The sequence below is a fragment of the Platichthys flesus genome, chromosome 4 (assembly GCF_949316205.1).
Source record: "Platichthys flesus chromosome 4, fPlaFle2.1, whole genome shotgun sequence".
In the NCBI taxonomy this organism is placed as follows: Eukaryota; Metazoa; Chordata; class Actinopteri; order Pleuronectiformes; family Pleuronectidae; genus Platichthys; species Platichthys flesus.
Window position 1 is genome coordinate 28,726,900 of NC_084948.1, and position 20,915 is coordinate 28,747,814.

The 20,915-nt window shown below is 44.5% G+C and overlaps 3 protein-coding genes and 1 long non-coding RNA gene across 6 annotated transcripts in view; 2 read left to right on the plus strand and 2 right to left on the minus strand.

Moving 5' to 3' along the window:
* The window catches only part of LOC133951697 (diacylglycerol kinase delta-like), a 29,241-nt gene extending 26,815 nt beyond the window's left edge, over nt 1-2,426 (minus strand). For both annotated transcript variants that reach the window (XM_062385803.1, XM_062385802.1), the window contains exons 1-2: nt 2,280-2,426; nt 56-166 (exon numbers count right to left, since the gene is read on the minus strand). In XM_062385803.1, coding sequence (XP_062241787.1) covers nt 56-166; nt 2,280-2,414 — 246 coding nt within the window. In that variant the 5' untranslated portion in view covers nt 2,415-2,426. The remainder of the gene's footprint in view (nt 1-55; nt 167-2,279) is intronic.
* A 4,991-nt stretch (nt 2,427-7,417) lies between these two features.
* Nucleotides 7,418-9,564, plus strand: LOC133951442 (inner ear-specific collagen). The gene is made up of 4 exons (XM_062385370.1): nt 7,418-7,715; nt 7,977-8,057; nt 8,264-8,344; nt 8,418-9,564. Exons 1-4 carry the CDS (start codon nt 7,418-7,420, stop codon nt 9,362-9,364), a joined length of 1,407 nt encoding a protein of 468 aa, XP_062241354.1. The 3' UTR covers nt 9,365-9,564.
* A 1,378-nt stretch (nt 9,565-10,942) lies between these two features.
* On the minus strand, nt 10,943-19,119 carry LOC133951711 (S-arrestin-like). 2 transcript variants are annotated; one of them, XM_062385832.1, is made up of 16 exons: nt 19,048-19,118; nt 18,813-18,881; nt 18,612-18,672; nt 18,305-18,349; nt 17,932-18,131; nt 17,738-17,797; nt 16,058-16,125; nt 15,839-15,974; nt 15,145-15,229; nt 14,984-15,056; nt 13,825-13,962; nt 13,329-13,406; nt 13,213-13,227; nt 12,595-12,647; nt 11,612-11,621; nt 10,943-11,340 (listed from the first exon to the last, which is right to left on the minus strand). In XM_062385832.1, the coding sequence occupies exons 2-16, from the start codon at nt 18,858-18,860 to the stop codon at nt 11,247-11,249; spliced, it is 1,164 nt and encodes a 387-aa protein (XP_062241816.1). In that variant the 5' UTR covers nt 18,861-18,881; nt 19,048-19,118; the 3' UTR covers nt 10,943-11,246. The 2 variants fall into 2 exon arrangements, 1 of the variants encoding a protein (XP_062241816.1); XR_009920493.1 differs by having other exon boundaries at nt 11,612-12,647; nt 19,048-19,119.
* On the plus strand, nt 15,138-15,898 carry LOC133951728 (uncharacterized). Its single transcript, XR_009920494.1, has 3 exons — nt 15,138-15,264; nt 15,339-15,660; nt 15,818-15,898. It is a non-coding gene; the product is annotated as an uncharacterized LOC133951728 (long non-coding RNA).
* Nucleotides 19,120-20,915: the final 1,796 nt, after the last annotated feature.

Genomic DNA, 20,915 nt, shown 5'->3' on the forward strand with positions numbered 1-20,915 from the left:
ATTCCTTACAATATGAACATATATCTCTATAGATGAATGTGTGAGTGGGAGCCACCTTGGCCGTCTGAGCGTAGTACAGAGTTCTTCCTCTCAGTTTGAAGTAGCGTCTCTTCCAGCGCTGGAACGAGTTGGTTTGTTTCATCAGGTTTCCTTCCTTCAACACTGTCTGGAACACACAGCACATTATAACAGAACCTGTTTGTTACCAGTCTCCATCCAGGACCTGGTCACACCTCACAGCCCGCCCACTCCGCTCTGCATCGACCAATCAGCTGCTCCTCACTGTGAGGGACAGCTGTCACTCAACAACATCACGACTGTCCCCTCTCCTAAACCGTGGAACCAGCTCCACATGGGCACCTGTTTAAACCAGATTATAACCCCATCATAACGAGATAATAACCAGATTAAACCTGTTTATACCAGATTATAACCCCATCATAACGAGATAATAACCAGATTAGGCCTGTTTATACCAGATTATAACCCCATCATAACGAGATAATAACCAGATTAAGCCTGTTTATACCAGATTATAACCCCATCATAACGAGATAATAACCAGATTAAGCCTGTTTATACCAGATTACAACCCCATCATAACGAGATAATAACCAGATTAAACCTGTTTATACCAGATTATAACCCCATCATAACGAGATAATAAACAGATTAAACCTGTTTAAACCAGATTATAACCCCATCATAACGAGATAATAAACAGATTAAACCTGTTTATACCAGATTATAACCCCATCATAACGAGATAATAACCAGATTAAACCTGTTTATACCAGATTATAACCCCATCATAACGAGATAATAACCAGATTAAGCCTGTTTATACCAGATTATAACCCCATCATAACGAGATAATAACCAGATTAAACCTGTTTATACCAGATTATAACCCCATCATAACGAGATAATAACCAGATTAAGCCTGTTTATACCAGATTACAACCCCATCATAACGAGATAATAACCAGATTAAACCTGTTTATACCAGATTATAACCAGGTCATAACCACTTTGTTGCCAAAACATAACCAGATCATAACAGGTTATCACCTGATTATAACCATATTTTAACAGAAGCACAAGCCACTTTATAGAAACACTAAACAGTTACAATACAAACCAGTTAATAACTACACACACACACACACACACACACACACACACAAACACACACACACACACACACACACACACACTGGCCTTTCACAATAAAAGTAATGCAGTAAATGTAGTTGTGTGTTTGCTGGAGCTCAACTTCAACCCTGTTACACGTCACACAGCGACGTCACTTAACGAGCCGTAATGTCTCATGTACCGTGACGTTCACACCGGAACAACTCGAGTCTGTGCATGCGACCGTCATCTTCTGACCGGAAGCAGCTCTGGGAAACGCCGGGGCTTTTCTCTGGGCTTCCGGTTAGCGGCGGTTAGCCTCATTAGCTTAGCCGAACATTTAAATATCGACACCGTGATTTTTGCATTGATTCACCGGAAACGGAGACTCAGACCCAGAACCGAGTCTCAGACCCGGAACCGAGACTCAAGACCCGGAACCGAGACTCTAACTTCCGTTAGTTCCAAGATAAACACACAAACACAGGTTCATCCAGTCAACCTGGGGAACTAACGGTTAGTTCATCTGGTTAAATAATAAAGTATTATTCACAACAATACTTTTATATATATTTACATGTATAAAATATAATTGACAATAGTTATTTATATATAATATAAAACTATATATTCACAATAATAATTTATATATAATATGAAACATCTATTCATAGTAATAATCTATATATTATATATAATATAAAACTATATATATTTACAATAGTAATTTAAATATAATATGAAACAACATCTATTCATAGTAATAATCTATACATTATATATAATATAAAACGATATATATTTTGTAGTTATTCTTTACGTATTATATATAATATTAAACTATATATATCCACAGTACTACTTTATATATTATATATATTGTAAAACTATATATATATATATATCCACAATAATAATTTAGTTTTATATTTCAGCAAATGAAATCCCTATGAAACCACAGGTTGTTGTTTTTTGTCCAACAGAGGACATCTGACTCTCTGGTCCCCTGATGGCGGACATGTTGGAGCTCCGCCGGTTCTCAATGAGCGGTGATCGCAGGAGCTCGGGGCCGAGTGTGGGCCTCCCTCCGCCGGATCACCTCTCTCCCTGAGCCCGGACAACGCGCTGGAACTACCGCTCTCTACCTTGCTGCGGATCTGTCCGGACGTCGACACTTTCCGGATGAGTTTCTGCGGGGACCCGGGCTCCTGCTCCGGCTCGCTATCCGATGACTCGTCCGGGCACCGAACCTCAGACTCCGGACCCGCGGCCTCCGCCATCCTCCATCAGACCCCCGGGGAGGAGCCGGGGAGGAGCCGACGAGGCAGCGCCTCCCAGCGGCCAGACTGGACATCACAGGGAGAGGGCACAGTTTACTGGCCTCTGGTGGTTTAACCGTGATATTACACCAAACAGGTTTATACTACAGTACATAATAATATATAAGATAAATGTCATAATATGATATAATAGAGTCTGAGTTGATGATCACATGATCTCTGTTTTCAACAGTTCTACAAAGATCATATTTTATTTTGTTTCTTTCAACCTCTAAAGTGTTCCTTTAAAGAGGTCAAAGGTCATACTAGCAGAACAAAAAGTAAAAACTGAACCATACACACACACAAACACACACACACACACAATCACACAGACACACACACACACACACACAATCACACAGACACATACACAATCACACAGACACACACACAATCACAAAGACACACACACACACGCACACACACACACAATCACACAGACACATACACGTACACAATCACACAGACACACACAGACACACACACACACGCACACACACAATCAAACACACCCACACACACACACACAGACACACACACACACACAAACACACACACACAATCACACAGTCACACACACACCCAATCAAACTGACACACACTCACTTAGACACACACAAATCGCACAGACACACACACACACAGTCACACACACACCCAATCACACAGACACACACACTCACACATCACTGCTGGGAATAGCTGCATTGTATGAATGTGTGTGTGAATGTAAAACTGTACTGTAAAGAGCTCTGAGTCATCAAGACTAGAAAACGCTTTTTAAATACTAAACCATTTACACCCACTGATCATCTTCATACTAAGTCATTGATTATGTTTACACACAGGTAATGACTGTGTTTACACAGTTTTTATGTCTTCATTGAGCGGGACGTGATCTCACAGCTCAGATTGAACCTGTCTTGTGTAATAGCAGCTGGTTGGTTGAGGGCGTGTCCCCGGGCTCAGGGGAACCTCCCGTCCACAGGTGACCTACATGAAGGTTCTCAGCCTGGTTCCCAGGACACGGCAGCGCTAACGTGTCGTACACACACAGTTTGTGTGGGATCAGGTGACGCCTCTGTTCACAGAGAACCAGGTCAGTTTAAACATGAAAGAGTTGCTCCACCCAATAGCGTCCTCACAATGTTCACAAAATACACAACACACTAATGAGATATAAAGACTGAGCCGGTCCAGACCTCAGTCCGGAGACAGGAAGTGAACCCAGGTTGTTGAAGCCAGGGGGTCGTTCCGGTAACACACACCCTGATGTGTTGGGCTGTCGATCTGGACTCACTTTGTGTCCTAAACCACGTCCTCTGTTGTCTTTGATAGAGATGGGTTTGTACATTTCTGTCCTCAGAAGAGTGTCCCTCGTCCTTAAGGTGTAAGTGAACTGTCCTGGCCTGTGGACCTGGTTCTCCTGTGCCATCTGTTTGTGTGTTGGTTGTTTTGTTGAATTGTTCTGATCAGTCCTTGTTGGATTGGACTGAAGTTACCACATTATTTCCTCAGGGAGGTTATGTTGTGTTTGTGTTTGTGTTTGCAGGGTTTCACAAAAACTACTGGATGAGTCCCCATGAAGGTGGAAGGACGGGTTATGGGTCAAGACAAAAAAAAAAAAATAGGACCCGATGGTGGGGGTGAACGTGCACAAACATTGCCCTCACATGCACAGATTCAGATTGACAGTTCACAGACCAGTTCTCCTGCAGTGATGCCGCTTGTTGCAGCTCAAACTATGAGATGAGATTATTCGAGTGGGACTTGTTTCCCATTAGCATCGTGGAGTGTCACACTGATCTTTGGCGGACGCCATGTGTGGAGCAGCGTCTGTCTTTGTGATGTGCTACCGACAACCTGATGTGAAGGAGAACCCAATGTTTTGCGTATTGATGACTCGTGAACAGAACCTGTAAGTCCAGGGCTCTTCTTTACCTGGTAGAGAATTCTGCATTGAGCCTGAGAAGTCATCTTGAAGATTAATCACAGAATCACATCCCCTCCATTTAGAATCAATGAGTCAAACTGCAGAGCGATGAACGACTGAAGTCTTTGAGTTTCCAGCTTCATTCAAATCCACCACCGAGGGTCTGAGGATGAGGTTCACATCAGCAGAAGCTTCTTGTGAATAGCAAACTCAAAATGTTTTTATAAGTCAAAGTAGTGTTAACCCAAACGTATTATTTATTTATTTAATCTATCATTTATACTACTCCAGGTTTTGCTAATATAGGGCTGCACCTATCGATTATTGTTTTATCGATTAATATAACGATTATTTCTTATAACTCGATTAATATAATTATGAATTCATCCAAAAAAAAAAAGCACTTAATTAATATTTCAATATTTTATTTATTAACTTCTCTTAAATACAAACATGACAAAGGGCATTCACTACAAGGAATTATTATTCCACAACAACAAAATATTTATAAGTGCAGAAGCTTGTTCTTTTGAAGCATTCAAGTAAAATGAATATAGTACAATCTTCATAAAGCTTTCCAACAACAACAGTTGATTAAATTCAAGTGACTTCAAGTGAAAAAAAATCCAATTTGGATGAAATTAGTTTAAGGAAACAATTCAACTCTAATTAACAAACACACTGATTAGATGCACCTCTTCATTCTAGCCCCTCCCTTCACCTCTCTCTTCCTCCTTCTCTCCTCTTCTCTCTCCTCCTCACTTTCTCTCTCTTTGCCCCTCCCTCTAGCTCTCACTCCCCCTATCTCCTCTATCTCTCTTAGGCCATGGGTTTCCATGGGTCCTGAGTGGTCTTTCCACCATTGGAATGGACTTGTATCCTTTTTGCAATAGAACGTTCACCAAAATACATGAGCAGCTCATTCCTAAGGCACTTCAACACCTTCTTCCAAACCGCCGTCTTCCCCATGGCTGCTCCTCGGAGTCTGAGCCCAGACCTCCTTCTTGAAACCCATCCTTCTCAGCACTTGCCTGCTGATGCTGTCCCTTCTTTAAAAGAGGTCTCTCCCTTCCACCCTGAAGCTATCTCCAGTGCACAGCTGTTTGGAAGCAGTTCACAGCAGCAGACTCAGAGGAGGTTGTGGGTGTGGATTCCTAGAGGCCTTCGATCAGAGGACGTTACATCCGCCTCTCCACCCAGGAAGACAGTGGCCTGCTCAAAGGGCTTGAGAGCTTTCTCCAGTTCCTCCAGTAGTGTCCACTGGTCAGGTTTTAGATCAAGGTGATGCTTTCCTCTCTGTGAGACCTCTGGAACTCCAAGAGGCGACTCACCATGTGATAGGAGCTGTTCCATCTCACAGGTTCATCCTGGATCCACGTCTGCTCAGCTGTGCGGCACTGCTTTTTGTTTTCTGGGAATCTAACTACAGGGCGTTGAGATGAATGACCAGCTGATCGATGTGAAGCTGCGCCATGCTTCTCCTCTAGGATCCTGAGAGCTGCAGCATTATCATGTACAACAACCTGCACATCTTCAGGGGAGAAACCAAACTTGTCCTCCAGCCAGCAGGATGATGTTCCGCAGTGTGAAGCTCCTCCAGCAGATTGTGATGAGTGTGGATGAACTGATCTTCCAATCCTGATTCATCAAGTTACCAGTGACTCCTCAGACTGCCTCAGAGGAAATGCTGTCATATTAGCCTTGGGTTTTTTCCAACCTACGCATGAATGTGAATGTGAATGATTGATTTAATATGGACACACACAATGCAATAATTTGTGATTTATTAGTTAAAGCAGATCGCATCTTAATCATTTTGTAAGTAACTTGGGATCAGACCATGTTTTAAAATGTATTTATACACAAATCTAAAAGTTCACATAGGGTTAGGACAGTGTTGGACACCATGAATTTTAGTTGTGGGGTGTTTCTGACCAGGAAAGATGTTGTATGTATATTGTAACATACAACATACATACAATTTGTATGTATGTTGTATGTTACAGAATTAACGATGATAATGATCGAGTCCTTAGAAAAGTAAAAATGTTGCTAAAGTTGTCGGTCAACAGCTTCGTCCTTTTCCAGGAACACAACTTTTCTCTAGTTGCCACTGATGAGAACAAAGGTGTGTGTGTGTGTGTGTGTGTTGTCATGTGACACCTGTCTGTATTATCTTAATGAGGTCACATTATGCATCAAAGACACAAAAACACAGACCTACTTTTACACAGCACAGACCCCCCCCCCACACACACCTACCTGAGTGTGTGTAGGTGTGTGTGTGTCTGTGTGTGTGTCTGTGTGTGTCTGTGTGAGTGGGCGGAGCTGCAGGTGGTTTATTAACAGCTGTGAGAGTGACAGATCAGATCAGCTGCAGAAACGAGTGACGCTTCATCGATGGACGAAAGTTCGGTGAGAAACAAATTTATATGAATTTTTTTTCATATTTATTGTTACTCTGTGTTTATTATCATAATGTTTCATAACAGAGGAGCAAAATGAAATAATAAAATGTGTACTAAATAGATATTCATCACATAAATAATGATCTGATTGTAGAAGTTATTTTAATAATCACAACAGTAAATAATATATAAGAACGCTTTTCGACAGGATACTTATTAACTTCCACAGTGATGTGTAATCATTCTATTAGAGAGTTATTATAATTGACAGCTGATTGTCCCTTTAAGAACAGCTGTAAATAAATAATCAGTTTGAATAAATCGTTAATGCACATGAAGGACAAATCATTGTTTGTCAATTTGACGTTTAGGTGAAGAAGTGAGGTCACAAACAAAAACAGAACAACATTAGTTTTACATTTTTAGTTTGAAAGATTTGACATCAAAAAGCTTCAGAATCATTTTGCACGAAGACAAATGTTATAAGTTGAGTCGAGTGTGAACCGTTGACATCACAACGTCACCAGTCGTCTGTGATAGGATGAGAGCAGCAGCTGGTTATGATCCATAGAAACATCCCCAGGTCAGATGGATTCAACTGTACCACCCCCCCGCAGACCATGCTGGCCTCTCCGGTCCACCTTCTGTTGATGGTGGCGTCCCTCCCCATCGTCATGATGATGCCTGAGACCATCTCCCCAGAAACCTGGAGCCCCCCCCCAGGCCCAGGACGCCTCTTTAACCTCAGTGGAGACAACCTGACGGAGCCGCCCGCCGGATCCCCGGAGGCCTTCTGTCAGATGTTGCTGCAGTCCACCGACCCGGTGTCCCCAGAGGATATCCCTTGGTTCTGTCTCTGCACACACTGCCAGAGCACCCAGGGGCCCAAAGGAGACAGAGGGGACCGGGGTCTTCCAGGTAAGGACAAAGTGATACACATCTGCTGATAGTTCTCTGCTTTAATAAATAGGTCCTTGAGCAGCACATGGTGGTCGCTTGCAGCCACTACATGTATAAAGTGTATATTACCATCCAATACATTATAATCCTGTACATCGGATTCTGGCCACCAGGGGAAGCATCTGTCTTCACCTTACTGATTTTTCATTGTTTGTCGTCTTGGAATGAATAATAATTGACAGGAAACATGACATGAGTTTATTAATATCTGGGTCTCAGGGAGTCCTGGTAGTCCTGGAAGACGAGGCTGGACCGGGTTCAGAGGTCCTCCGGGCTTCGTGGGCAGATCTGGGATCAAAGGTAAAAAAAACTTCAGAATCAGAATAATTTTTTATTTGCCAAGTATCTTTGCACATACAGGAAATTGCTTTGGTGTCGTTTGTTGGTGTCGTGAACATAAAACAACAATATAAAAACAACAATATAGTACAAAATAAATACTTATTCATTGATCTGTTCCGACTGTGAACGTCACTTCAACTGTTTGTGATGTTTCTGCTGCTCAGGACAAAAAGGAGACGAGGGTGAGAAGGGACAACATGGACCCCAAGGACTAGTAGGACACAAAGGGGACCAAGGTTACAAAGGTGAGGCCAGGGCCCACATGCTACAGCTCCTCAGATCTAGGTCAAGGTCCTGACCGTTTTTTTGTTGCTGCAGGTGACAAAGGTGATCAAGGTCTGGCAGGTCACCCAGGGGATCATGGTCCTAAAGGAGATGATGGAGTCTGTCCAGATACCTGTGAGTCAAGTGATGGCCCACAAGGACCCCCAGGTCTACCTGGCCCTGCAGGAACCCGAGGTCTGCCTGGTACTCCAGGGGTGCTGGGGCCCAAAGGCAATAAGGGTGATGTGGGCGATCTGGGTCCCCTTGGTGCCCCTGGACTTATGGGTGATAAGGGGGATTTAGGGCCCCCGGGGGAGTGTAACTGTACCGACGGAGAAGATGGGAGTCCAGGTCATAAAGGGGAAATGGGAAACAAGGGGGAAAAAGGAGCTGGGGGGACTGAGGGGAAAATTGGGCTGCAGGGGAACCAGGGAGATCCAGGGCAGATTGGCATGAGGGGTCCTCCTGGTCCATGCATGCCCAATATCCAGTCAGCCTTCTCTGCCGGGCTGGTGTCCAGTTACCCCCCACCCAACACCCCTGTGGTCTTCTCCCACATTATCTACAATGTCTATGACAATTACAACCCCTTGACTGGTATCTTCACCGCCCCCGTTAACGGCACCTACGTCTTCAGCTACCACCTCACTGTCCACGAACGGGTCCTGAAAGTGGGACTCTTTCATGAATTCAGAGTGGTTATTATAACCACTGACCCGAAAATTTTAGGGACAACGTCGCACTCAGTCGTGATTCACCTGGCCGCTTGGGAAAGGGTGTGGCTTCAGGTGAAGGATGAGACCACTAATGGCATGTTCGCCGGTTCTGAGACCAGCAGCACCTTCTCAGGCTTCTTACTCCACCCAGATACATGTGAAGAGGGTTTTCTGAGAGACTTCATGCCACCGTCTCAAGTGAATGAACCATACCTCTGGAAAGAAATGTCTGAGACCAGCACCGCCAGTCCCCCCACTACACCTGCTGGTGGAGGATCCGACTAATGATCAGTCCAGTTACCTTCGGTTGCCTGGTCACCAGGTCACAGGTCATCTTATCTGTAGAAGGTCTGAAATAAATGATGTTAGCTCTTTTAAAAACACATCACACCAATCAAACAACAGAGAGGGAACCAGTGCAACAAGACAAACTCACAGAACTGAATATAAATCTGTAAAACCATAAGACCTGCAGGGGGCGTCAGACTCTCGGGCCTCATTTATTGGTTCAACTTTCAGACTCTGTAGTTCCAGTTTGTGCCAGATCCAACAAAAGGTTGTTTCAAATCCTGTGAAACCATTTTTTAATCTGGTGTCTGATCTTTGTATGATTCTGATCCTGGAACCATGTGACCTGTATCTGTGATCTTTCTGAGCAGAAATAAAAAAACAATAAATTATCTTCAACTGAATCATTTGTGTTTAAATCTGTTTTCTCATGAAAAAGACGTTAGCTTCAGGGTTAGGGTTAGGGTTAGCTAACCCTAACCCTAACCCTTCTTGTTTTGATTGAGACGTGAAGCAGAACGAATATGAAGCTAATGTTAAAATAAGGTTTGAAAATAGTTTTAGTTTAGACGTTAGCTTCACGTTCTTGTTTTAGTGTGTTCTTTGTGTGTTCGTGCCACCTTGTCGTTGTAATAACATCCCGTGTGTTGTTTGTTTATCAGCGGCTGAATCTCAGTCTGAAGTTCTTCTTCTGTGTGGCAGCGTCACCTGATGATCCCATGACACTGATCCTGTAGCAGCGGTATTAAGTGATACCGACCCGTCTTCAGATCCACAGGGCGGTTCCTCTAAAGTCTCTGTGTTCTCACAACACTGGAACAAAAGGCTGAGTCCTTTGGGCCCTGATGTGTTTCATAGGGACGATATGATCACGACACCTGAGCTCCGACCTCCTGAACGCAGGAAGAACAAGTGAACCTGGTTCAGTTTGAAGATGACAGGTTTGACAGAACCAATCAGAATCTGGATGTAGATTCACACGATGATGTCACAGAACACGTGTGTGGGTCAATTTGTTGCCATGACAACAGCTGAACTGCAACAAGCAGCCTGGTCCATGTTGACAGGTGACATCATCATCACAACCAGAGTGATGTCACAGGTTCACGTGACCGACAGCAGACAAACAGACGTGCATTAGAACGACAGGATGTTAACGTGTACATGTTCTTGTTTCTCTTAGTTCTTCATCTGACTAGTAAAACAAAATGAAAACAGATGATTCATTATTTGTTGTTTTTAGCGTTCAGGAGAGTTTCATAATGTTTTCATGATCAGCTGATGAGCGGACGAGGAACCACAGAACACGTGTGTGTATGTGACTGGGTCACGTTAATTACTTTGGATGTTTGTGTTTATTCTGAAATGATAAAATATCATCAAAGATGAAAAATTAAAAGACCAAACAACACAAAGTCATCAGCTCCGTGTTTGTTTTTCTTGCGCCACTGTAACGATGCTTATTGTTACGTTGCTTTTTGGTTTGTTTACCCACACTATGAACTGTGGGTAATTCTCTTTGGTAAAGAACCAGATCATGGTGCTGGTAGAACATACGAGTTTATGACACAGACGTGATCACAATAGTTTGTTTTATTTAGACAGAAAGCCTTTTGTCATCAACTAAACAAAGATGCTAACACCCGCTCCTGACAACGGATCAATACATCGTTACTGAGCAGCTTCAGAACATTCAACAGCAAGTAGAACTCCGGAGCCACAAGTCAGTTGGTTCCCCACAGCGCCCCCTGCAGCCTGAGTCACTGTACCACAGAACAGCAGCACAGCTGAATGGGATGTTTGTCCTGAGGGGGGCGCTGCAGGACACATCCTGTCTTTGTCTTCAGCTCTGGAAGGAGACAGACGACAGTCACGCTCTTCACGCCTCAGTAGGAGACTCATCATCATCTCCGTAGACCACGCCCTTCAGGTAGGCTCGCTTAAAGTCCTCGAACACCATGTCGTCAGGTTCACTGAGGGAGAATCAGATTATCAGAGTCAGGCTCAATCCACACGACTCGGGTTCCATTTGACCTCGTCTGACTCCACAGAGTCGCTGAAACAGAGAAGTTGGTAAATGCTGCTGGTTTGAGTAGAAACCTTCGCTGATTGGTCAGGCTCCTGTCACATGGGCATGGATTAAAACTGATACAGAAACGAAAACACAGATTGTTAAGATTGAAAACGGAACTCTTTAAATGAAAAAGCAGGCATATGGATGAAGCGTCAGTGAAGGAGTCTCACCTCTCTTTGGCTGAGGAGACGATTGAAACAGGAAGTGATGAAAGAGAAAAAAGTCATGAGTGAAAAACAATGTTAAAGAAAACTAAAAGTAACAAAGATTTTTGATGTGGAATTCCCAGGATTCAACGTGTAACATCAGGATTTCACCTGGACCTGAACCAGGAAGCAGGATCTGAGGTCGTCAGGTGACTTCAGGTTAACGTGTTAAATCAACATGGTAAATAGTTCTAATCTACATCTGACACAATGAGAACAATGTCTTTCCTTTGGTTTTATAGTTCTTCATGGTTTTCTACTTTTCTTTTAGTATCTGACGTTAGTTCAAACCTGTGTGTACTGATATCAATATATAGTAGAAGTAGAAGTGTTGTACCTGTTGTATTGAAAAGATATGAAAAGGAGTCTACTTCCTTCTCTAGAGTATTCTCTATACCTGTGTGTGTGATTTCCTCCTGAGCCTGAAGGAACCAGGGTTTCGCCTGAAAGACTCAAAGTGTCAGACACACAATGAGAATATATATTATTATATATTAAATGTAAATGACATGTGCTGGAAACACAAAACTACAAGATTAGATTCAGATCTGCTCTTGTTAATGAACAGTTTTACTATCAAATCAATCCCAGATGTTTTACCAGATGTTCTTCTGCATTTAGCAGCTGGAACTGTTTCTTTTATTCTGGATGTTTGTTCTGCTCTGATTTTTAATATATAACAGTTTGATCCTCAGCTCGGCTGTCAGTCAATCTGTCCATGTCTGTGATTGGTCATATGCAGTAAATCCCGCCCATTTACTGGCACATGCTCACATCTTGATGTGGAAAGCCTGAGTTAACTTAACTTGGTGTGACCACTTGGCCTGACTGTGTTAGGTTCAGCTGGATAAACAGGTCATGTGAACCTGCTTCGTAGTACAGGGCCCAGGAACATGAATTATTCATAGGATCAGGACTCAGCTTCTGTTTGGACAGTTTGAATTTACCTGGTTCAGGTTTAGGGTTCATGAGTCTGAACGGAACCTCCAGAGACACCTCACTGCAACACAAAAACACACTTTGACACAATTCATAGACTAAATAAAAAATCAGACATGACGTCATGAGCCTGCAGCAGTGATCGTGGAGATGTGGTATCCAGGTCCCGCCCACACACGCTCTCAACCAATCATGAGTCAGTCTCAGCTGTCAATCATCTCATGTCAGCCTGTTTTTATATCATCAATAACTGATTCAAACCAAACTGATCAGAAACTTGATCAAACTTCAGAGAGAAGAACTGAAACCACAGAAACATCTTTAAACATTTAGTTAACGTGATTATTTAGTTTGTTCCGTGTCCCATCTGCTAACATGGAGGAGGTGTATGACCTGTACTGCAACCAGACACCAGGGGGCGATACAGATGATTTGGCTTCTCGTACACACGCCCCCGACACACACACACACACACACACACACACACACACACACACACACACACACACACACACACACACACACACACACACACACACACACACACACACACACACACACACACACACACACACACACACACACACACACACACACACACACGCACACACACAGGGTGTTAGTACCTTGATGCCAGCGTCCTGTTGTTGAAGCACAGAAAAGAAACTCAGTCACTTTCATGATAAAACATTTAAACACCATGTTTGATATACAACACTGAGGTCAGAGGTCATGGACTCACCCACTGGCGATCATCCTCAGCACCACTTTATACGACACCAGTATCCCCTGAACATCCTTCATCACTTCCTGTTTCACACTGACGGGGGGGGGGGGGATAATGATTAGTGATAATCATTGAAGTTGTCAAGTTCACAGAGAAAACGTATTTTCTGCACGTGTGACGACAGGAGTGAGAAGGTTTGAGGCATGAACTGAACCACAGACATGCTCCTGACATTTTCCCCTCGTATTCCTCACATGTTCCTCAAATGTCCCTCACATGTTCCTGATGTGTTCCTCACATGTTCTGCAGGTTCTCCATGTGAGAACTAAAGCCTGAGTCAGTGTCTCTGGACATGTTCTGGATCTTCTCCTGCAGCCTCCTGGAAAAACACCTCTATCAGAGTGAGTCCATGTGAGGAACCAGCAGGACAATGTGTGGAAGCTTCCCAGTGTGCGAGTGGGCGTGTGGATGAGGTATTGTGTGTCTGAATCTGTGTGTGTGTGTGTCTCACATGCTGGATGAAGCCAGGCTTGTGTCTTCATGTTTCAGTCGTCCGTCCAAGGCGACTCCTCTACGATCTTTGTTGTGAGTCAGACCAGGAAACAGAGTGTAGTGTTTCTTCAGCGACGTCCCACATGGAACACAGTCCCTGACACACACACACACACACACACACACAAAGTCAGAGTTTAACCAAAACCTAAAGTCTCAACCCTCAAACAGCCCATTGACTAAAGGACCTCACATTGGCCTCTTAAGTGTTTTCTGGACTCTGGTGGAAGCAGAAGGTTTAATGTCGACTTGATGGATCAAGAGACCAGAAGGTGAAACAACACACAAACACTACCAGAGTAACATGAGCAACTGTCTCCACCCAGTCTGAAGACGTCTCCCACAGCCTCCCAGTATATCTCCATGAATGTCACTCTCTACGGTTCGTGGAGGTGCTCACATCCTATTGGACAGTTCAGTCTAAATATGCTAATCACATTGTGAGTAGAAGTGGGTGTGTCTCTGTCTGGAGCCTCTGAGTTAGACCTGAACGTCCCTGAGTGAAGACACAATGTCCTGTTGGTCCTTGATCTCTAACCTGACCTGGGATCTGCTCAGAGACAGAAGTGGCATAAACAGTGATGTGGGAGGATGGTCACAGATTCCTCAACAGTAACCAATGAGAGACATGTTCACACACGTGTTACATGATTCAGAGCAAAGATCAGACTCACTCCATGTTCACACACACACACACACACACATGATTCAGATCAAAGATCAGACTCACTCCATGTTCACACACACACACACACACACACACACATGATTCAGATCAAAGATCAGACTCACTCCATGTTCACACACACACAGACACACACACACACGATTCAGATCAAAGATCAGACTCACTCCATGTTCACACACACACACACACACAGACACACACACACACGATTCAGATCAAAGATCAGACTCACTCCATGTTCACACACACACACACACACACACACACATGATTCAGATCAAAGATCAGACTCACTCCATGTTCACACACACACACACACACAGACACACACACACACGATTCAGATCAAAGATCAGACTCACTCCATGTTCACACACACACACACACACAGACACACACACACACGATTCAGGTCAAAGATCAGACTCACTCTGTTTCCTCTTTAGCGACGGACTTGACGTATTTGTCGTTGGAGTAGAGAACGACATTGGTCACCTGCTCGACTGAACACGCAACAAAATGTTTATGAAAGGTCATGCGTTACATGAACAGTTGTGACCACATGATCATGTGACAACCAACACACGTCACCTGACACACTGATGTCTTTGATGTTCCTGTTGGATGAGTTTGTGATGTCAACGTTCACCATGACCGGCTCACCATGATAAAACGTCTGAGGACAGAGAGTCAGACAGACGGGTGGGACAGGTGGGACAGACGGGTGGGACAGGCAGGTGGGACAGACGGGTGAGACAGACGGATGGGACAGACGGGTGGGACAGGTGGGACAGGCAGGTGGGACAGACGGGTGAGACAGACGGATGGGACAGACGGGTGGGACAGGTGGGACAGACGGGTGGGACAGACGGGTGGGACAGACGGATGGGACAGACGGGTGGGACAGGCAGGTGGGACAGACGGGTGGGACAGGTGGGACAGACGGGTGGGACAGACGGGTGGGACAGACAGGTGGGACAGACGGGTGGGACAGACGGGTGAGACAGACGGGTGGGACAGACAGGTGGGACAGGCAGGTGGGACAGACGGGTGGGACAGGTGGGACAGACGGGTGGGACAGACGGATGGGACAGACGGGTGGGACAGGTCGGACAGACGGGTGGGACAGACGGGTGGGACAGACGGATGGGACAGACGGGTGGGACAGGTGGGACAGACGGGTGGGACAGACGGATGGGACAGACGGGTGGGACAGGTCGGACAGACGGGTGGGACAGACGGATGGGACAGACGGGTGGGACAGACAGCCAGGTTTATGTCTCACCTCTTTGGACAGGCTCAGCTTGACGGACAGAGGTCTCTCTGACATCAGGAACTCGAAGGTGCTCTCTGCCACAGGAACCAGGTCCTGGTTCTCTGGACTGAACTGGATCTTACGGATACTGAGACGAACTGAACTCCTGCACAAAGAAAAAACTGATTCAGACCAGGATCCACTCAGTCCGGATCCTGATCCTGATCCTGATCCTGATCCTGGACTCACTGTTTGTTGGTCTTCTCGTCCTGGTGCTGACCACAGAACGCTTTAACCTCAAACTCCACGGCACATTTCTGTCAGAAAAAATACACAACAAAGTCTGGATCAAATCCCGATTTATCGTTTTATGGATCAGATCACAATCCGAGCTGGAGGAGGAGAAACCAACAGAACAAGAGGGTTCAACTTTTCTCTTTCTATAGAAATTGTTTGGTTTAGTAAACCAAGAAATAAATCAGCATGTGCAGGAGTGAGAAGGTTTTCCTTACATGTTCCTCACATATTCATGATGTGTTCCTCACATGTTACTCACATGTTCATGAACATGTTCCTCACATGTTCATGACGTGTCCCTAACATGTTCCTCATATGTTCCTCACATATTCATGATGTGTTCCTCACATGTTCCTCACATGTTCCTCACCTGTTCCTCACATGTTCATGACGTGTTCCTCACATGTTCCACACATGTTCTGCAGGTTCTCCATTTGAGAACAAATGTCTGAGTCAGTGTCTCTGGACATGTTCTGGATCTTCTCCTGCAGCCTCCTGGTAGAATGTGTGTAACATGTCAGAGTCCATGTGAGGAACCAGCAGGACAATGTGTGGAAGCTTCCCAGTGAGCGAGTGGACGTGTTGAGGAGGTTTCTAACACGTGACGTGAAACCTGAAGAACACAAACATCTCAGGATGAAGAAGAGGAGCCGGACACGTAGAAGATGAAGACGTCCACTTGGAAACACGAGGAGATTCCAGATCTTCTGGTGATGAGGGCCGACGCCGGTGTGGACGAGATGTAAACAACACTGATCTTTCCACAGAGTCATGTCCCGCCTCCTGCTGCTCTACAGGCTCCGCCTCCTGCTGCTCTACAGGCTCCGCCTCTCGCCTGGATGTTCCTAACATGTTCCTGCTGTTGTGAGTCGGACCCGACAACCTGCTGCTGCTGCTACACAAACACCAACTACACAACATGTCCAGACGATATTTGTACAGGGTTTCACAACAGAACTCTGTTCTCCTCTGATTCTCTATTATTATCTTATGACAACTGATGAGTCTCATATTTTATTAATTATCAGGTGAATCTGATCAGTATCAAGTTCACACAGCTACATCTAGCGCCCCCTGCAGGCCAGTAGGTAAACACTGTAACTGCAACAGTTTGTCGTTTTCAAGCGAATAACGTTGGTGTGATTCGGTCTCTGATTGACAGACGCCTCCACATCAGTGGCAGCTATCTCGGTTCTGTCAGAAGAGTGAAGGTCATACTGAGTATAGTATGATACTCAGTATATATACTTTAAATACTATATACATATATCCATCTATCTATCTATATCGCTATATATTGAATGGAGGAGGAGTCTGAGCTGTACGGTCAAGTTGTCCACATTGACTCTGGTTCTTTCTTCCAGTTACAACGTTACTGTTGGTTTCTCTATGATTTTAAGGTTGTGACGTTCTATGTAAAAATCCTTGAGATAAAGTATATTAGGATTTGATTCTATGCAAATAAAATTGGATTGAACTCGGCTACAGTCCGAGGAACGGGAGGTGACATTTTATTTGAATGAACTTCACAGGTTATCTACTGGAACATAGTCATGGAGAAGATATTATTCTGAGAACTCAACTTCTAATGTTAGAACAGACACGTTACAGGTCAAAGGTCAGACACGTTACCTTTCCCACATCAGAAGGCCCCGGCTGCAGAGCGACGGAACACGGCAGGTTGTCTGGAAACTGAAACAAACTCACTTAGAATAAACTCGCAGAGAGTCTCATGTAAAAGTGTTGATGCTGTGGGGAGAAGGAAGAAGAGCTTGTAGTCAGTAAAGCTGTATTTCTCCAGCAGGGGGAGCTGAATGGTCTCTCACCTCAAAGAAGAAGGGGAATGCGTTGTCTCCGAGCTTTTGCAGCAGCTTCCTTTGGATCTTAGTGTGAGTTAGACTGTCTTTGTCCTGCAGCTCAGGATAAACCTGACGAGTCACCAGGAACAGGTCCCTCCTGAAGGCCACGCCCAACACGTCCATGTCCTGACGGCCGTATTGAAACGTGCACGACAACATCACGTACACTGCGAACGCACCAACGCCTCGCATTAAAAAGAGAGGAAGATGGAGTACCATTAACTGCCACTAGAGTCTGAATCCCTTGGTTATTATTGATTTCCTCCAGTCAAACATGTTTCAGTGCATGTGACAGTAAATGGTTTTCACGTATATCAAAGGTCAAAGGTCGGACACAGACCTTTCTTCCCCTGCAGCAGCTGCGGGTCGACGAGGATCACTCCATCTGAGAGTACGAGAGGAAACACCACAACACGTCAGACGAGACCATGGATCCCGTTCTTCTCTGAAACGTTGTCCATGTCTCAGCAGAAGAAACAGTTTCTTTTGTGAGGGACATTACATTTTTTAACAAATTCAATAATGTTTAATTTATCTTAGTGAAATAAAAGAACATGTTAGCCTAGGTAGCATACAGAATGCAGATCTGGGGCCAAGCTCATTGAATGATTACAGAGATGTTTGTGTGTGTTTGTGTTGAAACTCACCGACTGGATCCACAAAGCTGCAGTGATCCACAAAGTCTCTCTGGGCCATGTAGACGGTAACCTGAGGGCGGGGGGGGGGGGGGTCAGAGCTGCCTGGCTACAAGGTTCGTTGCCTCTGTACTTGTACTCTGTGTAATGACAATAAATTGAATCCAATCCAACTCTTTAAATTCAGACAAATTAGGGAATATGTAAACTCACCAACTTGTCGCGGGAAACTTTCTTGAAGACAACGTGTTTCGGACTCATCGTGACTCGACGTGTCGACACCTGAAGACACAATCACAGCCGTGACCTCATATTCAAAATGACTCAGCTTTAAAGTCTCTGTTGCTACATTTTAAAAACATCAAAATATTAAATGAAACTATTTTCTGACTATGGCCTGAAGGAGGCGCTGTGTGTGAAAACAGGTGAAGTTTAAACAAACACTGACCTGACGCAGAGACGAGTGGAGACGACTTTCCACTGATCTCACTGAGCTGCTTTTATAACGAGGACACACTCAGCCTGGTCAGCATGCTGCTTATTACTGACGCACACACACACACACACACACACAAACATAATCCTGCAGAACTCAGGCTGAACAAATTTAATCAGCTTTAAAGTTTGTTACTGACTGAAACTTCCTCACAGACATGACGTATAAACTCTGTTTTGTAAACATCATTGTTGTTGTTTACAGCTCGTCCACACCGGCCCTCATCACCAGAAGATCTGGAATCTCCTTGTTTCCAAGGTGGCGTCTTCATCTTCGTCGTGTACGGCTCCTCTTCTTCATGTCTGTGGTTCAGCTCATTGCTCCTCTTCTTCATGTCTGTGGTTCAGCTCATTGCTCCTCTTCTTCATGTCTGTGGTTCAGCTCATGTGTGACAATGAATTTAAATACTTGATGAGGTCACATGACACAGTCAACAACAGATTTTTGTCATTTTCTTGTTTGTATGTCGACCTAAGATCTTTAGGCTTGTGGATGATTCCACTCGGTCAACAGTCCAGGCAGCGCCCCCTACAGGCTGCAGTGTTCAGCACAGTCTGTGGATGAGTTGAACGACGACCATAAGAAGTCACTGAATTATTCACTTTATGTGTGTGTGTGTGGGGGGGGGGGGGGGGGGGTGTATTAACACACGTGTTCTGATGTAGGTTCATGTCAGTATCACATGTGATGAACATAAGTGTCTCTGAGCCGCTGAGTTGAATCAGCAGTTTGTTTGCTTACATCCGGATTACTGAGCTCACTGGGGGAGGGGGGTGTTCTTCCTCTGACGGACGTCTGTGTTCCTGTTGTTATAATAAAATGTTAATAAGATGAAATACATGAATCAATTATAAGTATTATGTCATCAGGGGCTTGTTCACTGCAGTGAGTTCACCACCTCTCCACCCTCCTGTTCTGGGATTCATTTTTTCTGTCCTCACAAACATGAGTGCTGGAAATCTTTCAGTATCGATCTGAACTCAACCAAACAATCACAGTCAATGTAAGTGGTCATGTGCGCACGAAAGGGGCGGGGTTTAATAATATATTACTTGACTACAATATAATAACGAATAATTAAATAATTCTGGGACACGAGATCTAAATCTAATGTTTACTAACAAGAAGTGTGGAAGTGAAGGAGCCTTCTGATGAGGAACTTCCATGATGTTCACTCTATAATGTTTAGGAGTTAAATTTATAATTTCACAGGATGAAGCTCCTTGAAGGATCAAAGTATTAAAGTATGTTCTCCTCCACTTACCCTCCCAGTACATCAGTACCAGTAAGTGAGGCAGCTGCAGTCTGTGGTACTGGGAGCACTTTACTGGTCAGGCTGGTTCTGTTGGGCTGCAGCAGCTGAGTGAGGTTCATCCTCTGAGGAGAATCTAGATCCTTCAGAAGCTCCTCAGAGGATGGGTCTCTGAAGACCCTGGTCCTCCTAAGAGACTTGATCCACACCAGGTCCACAGATCCTCTGAGAACATGAGGTCATGGTTCAAAGGAAGGGATTGGTCAATGGGCGGGGCTTAATACTGTTTGATCTCTTATCTCCTACTGAACCAGGAGCAGGTCAGATGCTCAGGTTGGGTTAACATGATTCAAGATTCAAGATATTTATTGTCAAAGGCACAACAATAACATTAAGCAGTCGCTGGCAGTGACAAGACAAGTACCAAGCTTCCTAGAACTGAAGACTCTGAAGTTAACCTGATGACCACAAATCCTGCTTCATAGTTCAGGTCCAGACCAGGTCTAGATCAGGGTCTCATTTATAAAACAGTGTAGGACTCATTCTGAAGTGTTCTCACGAACACCTG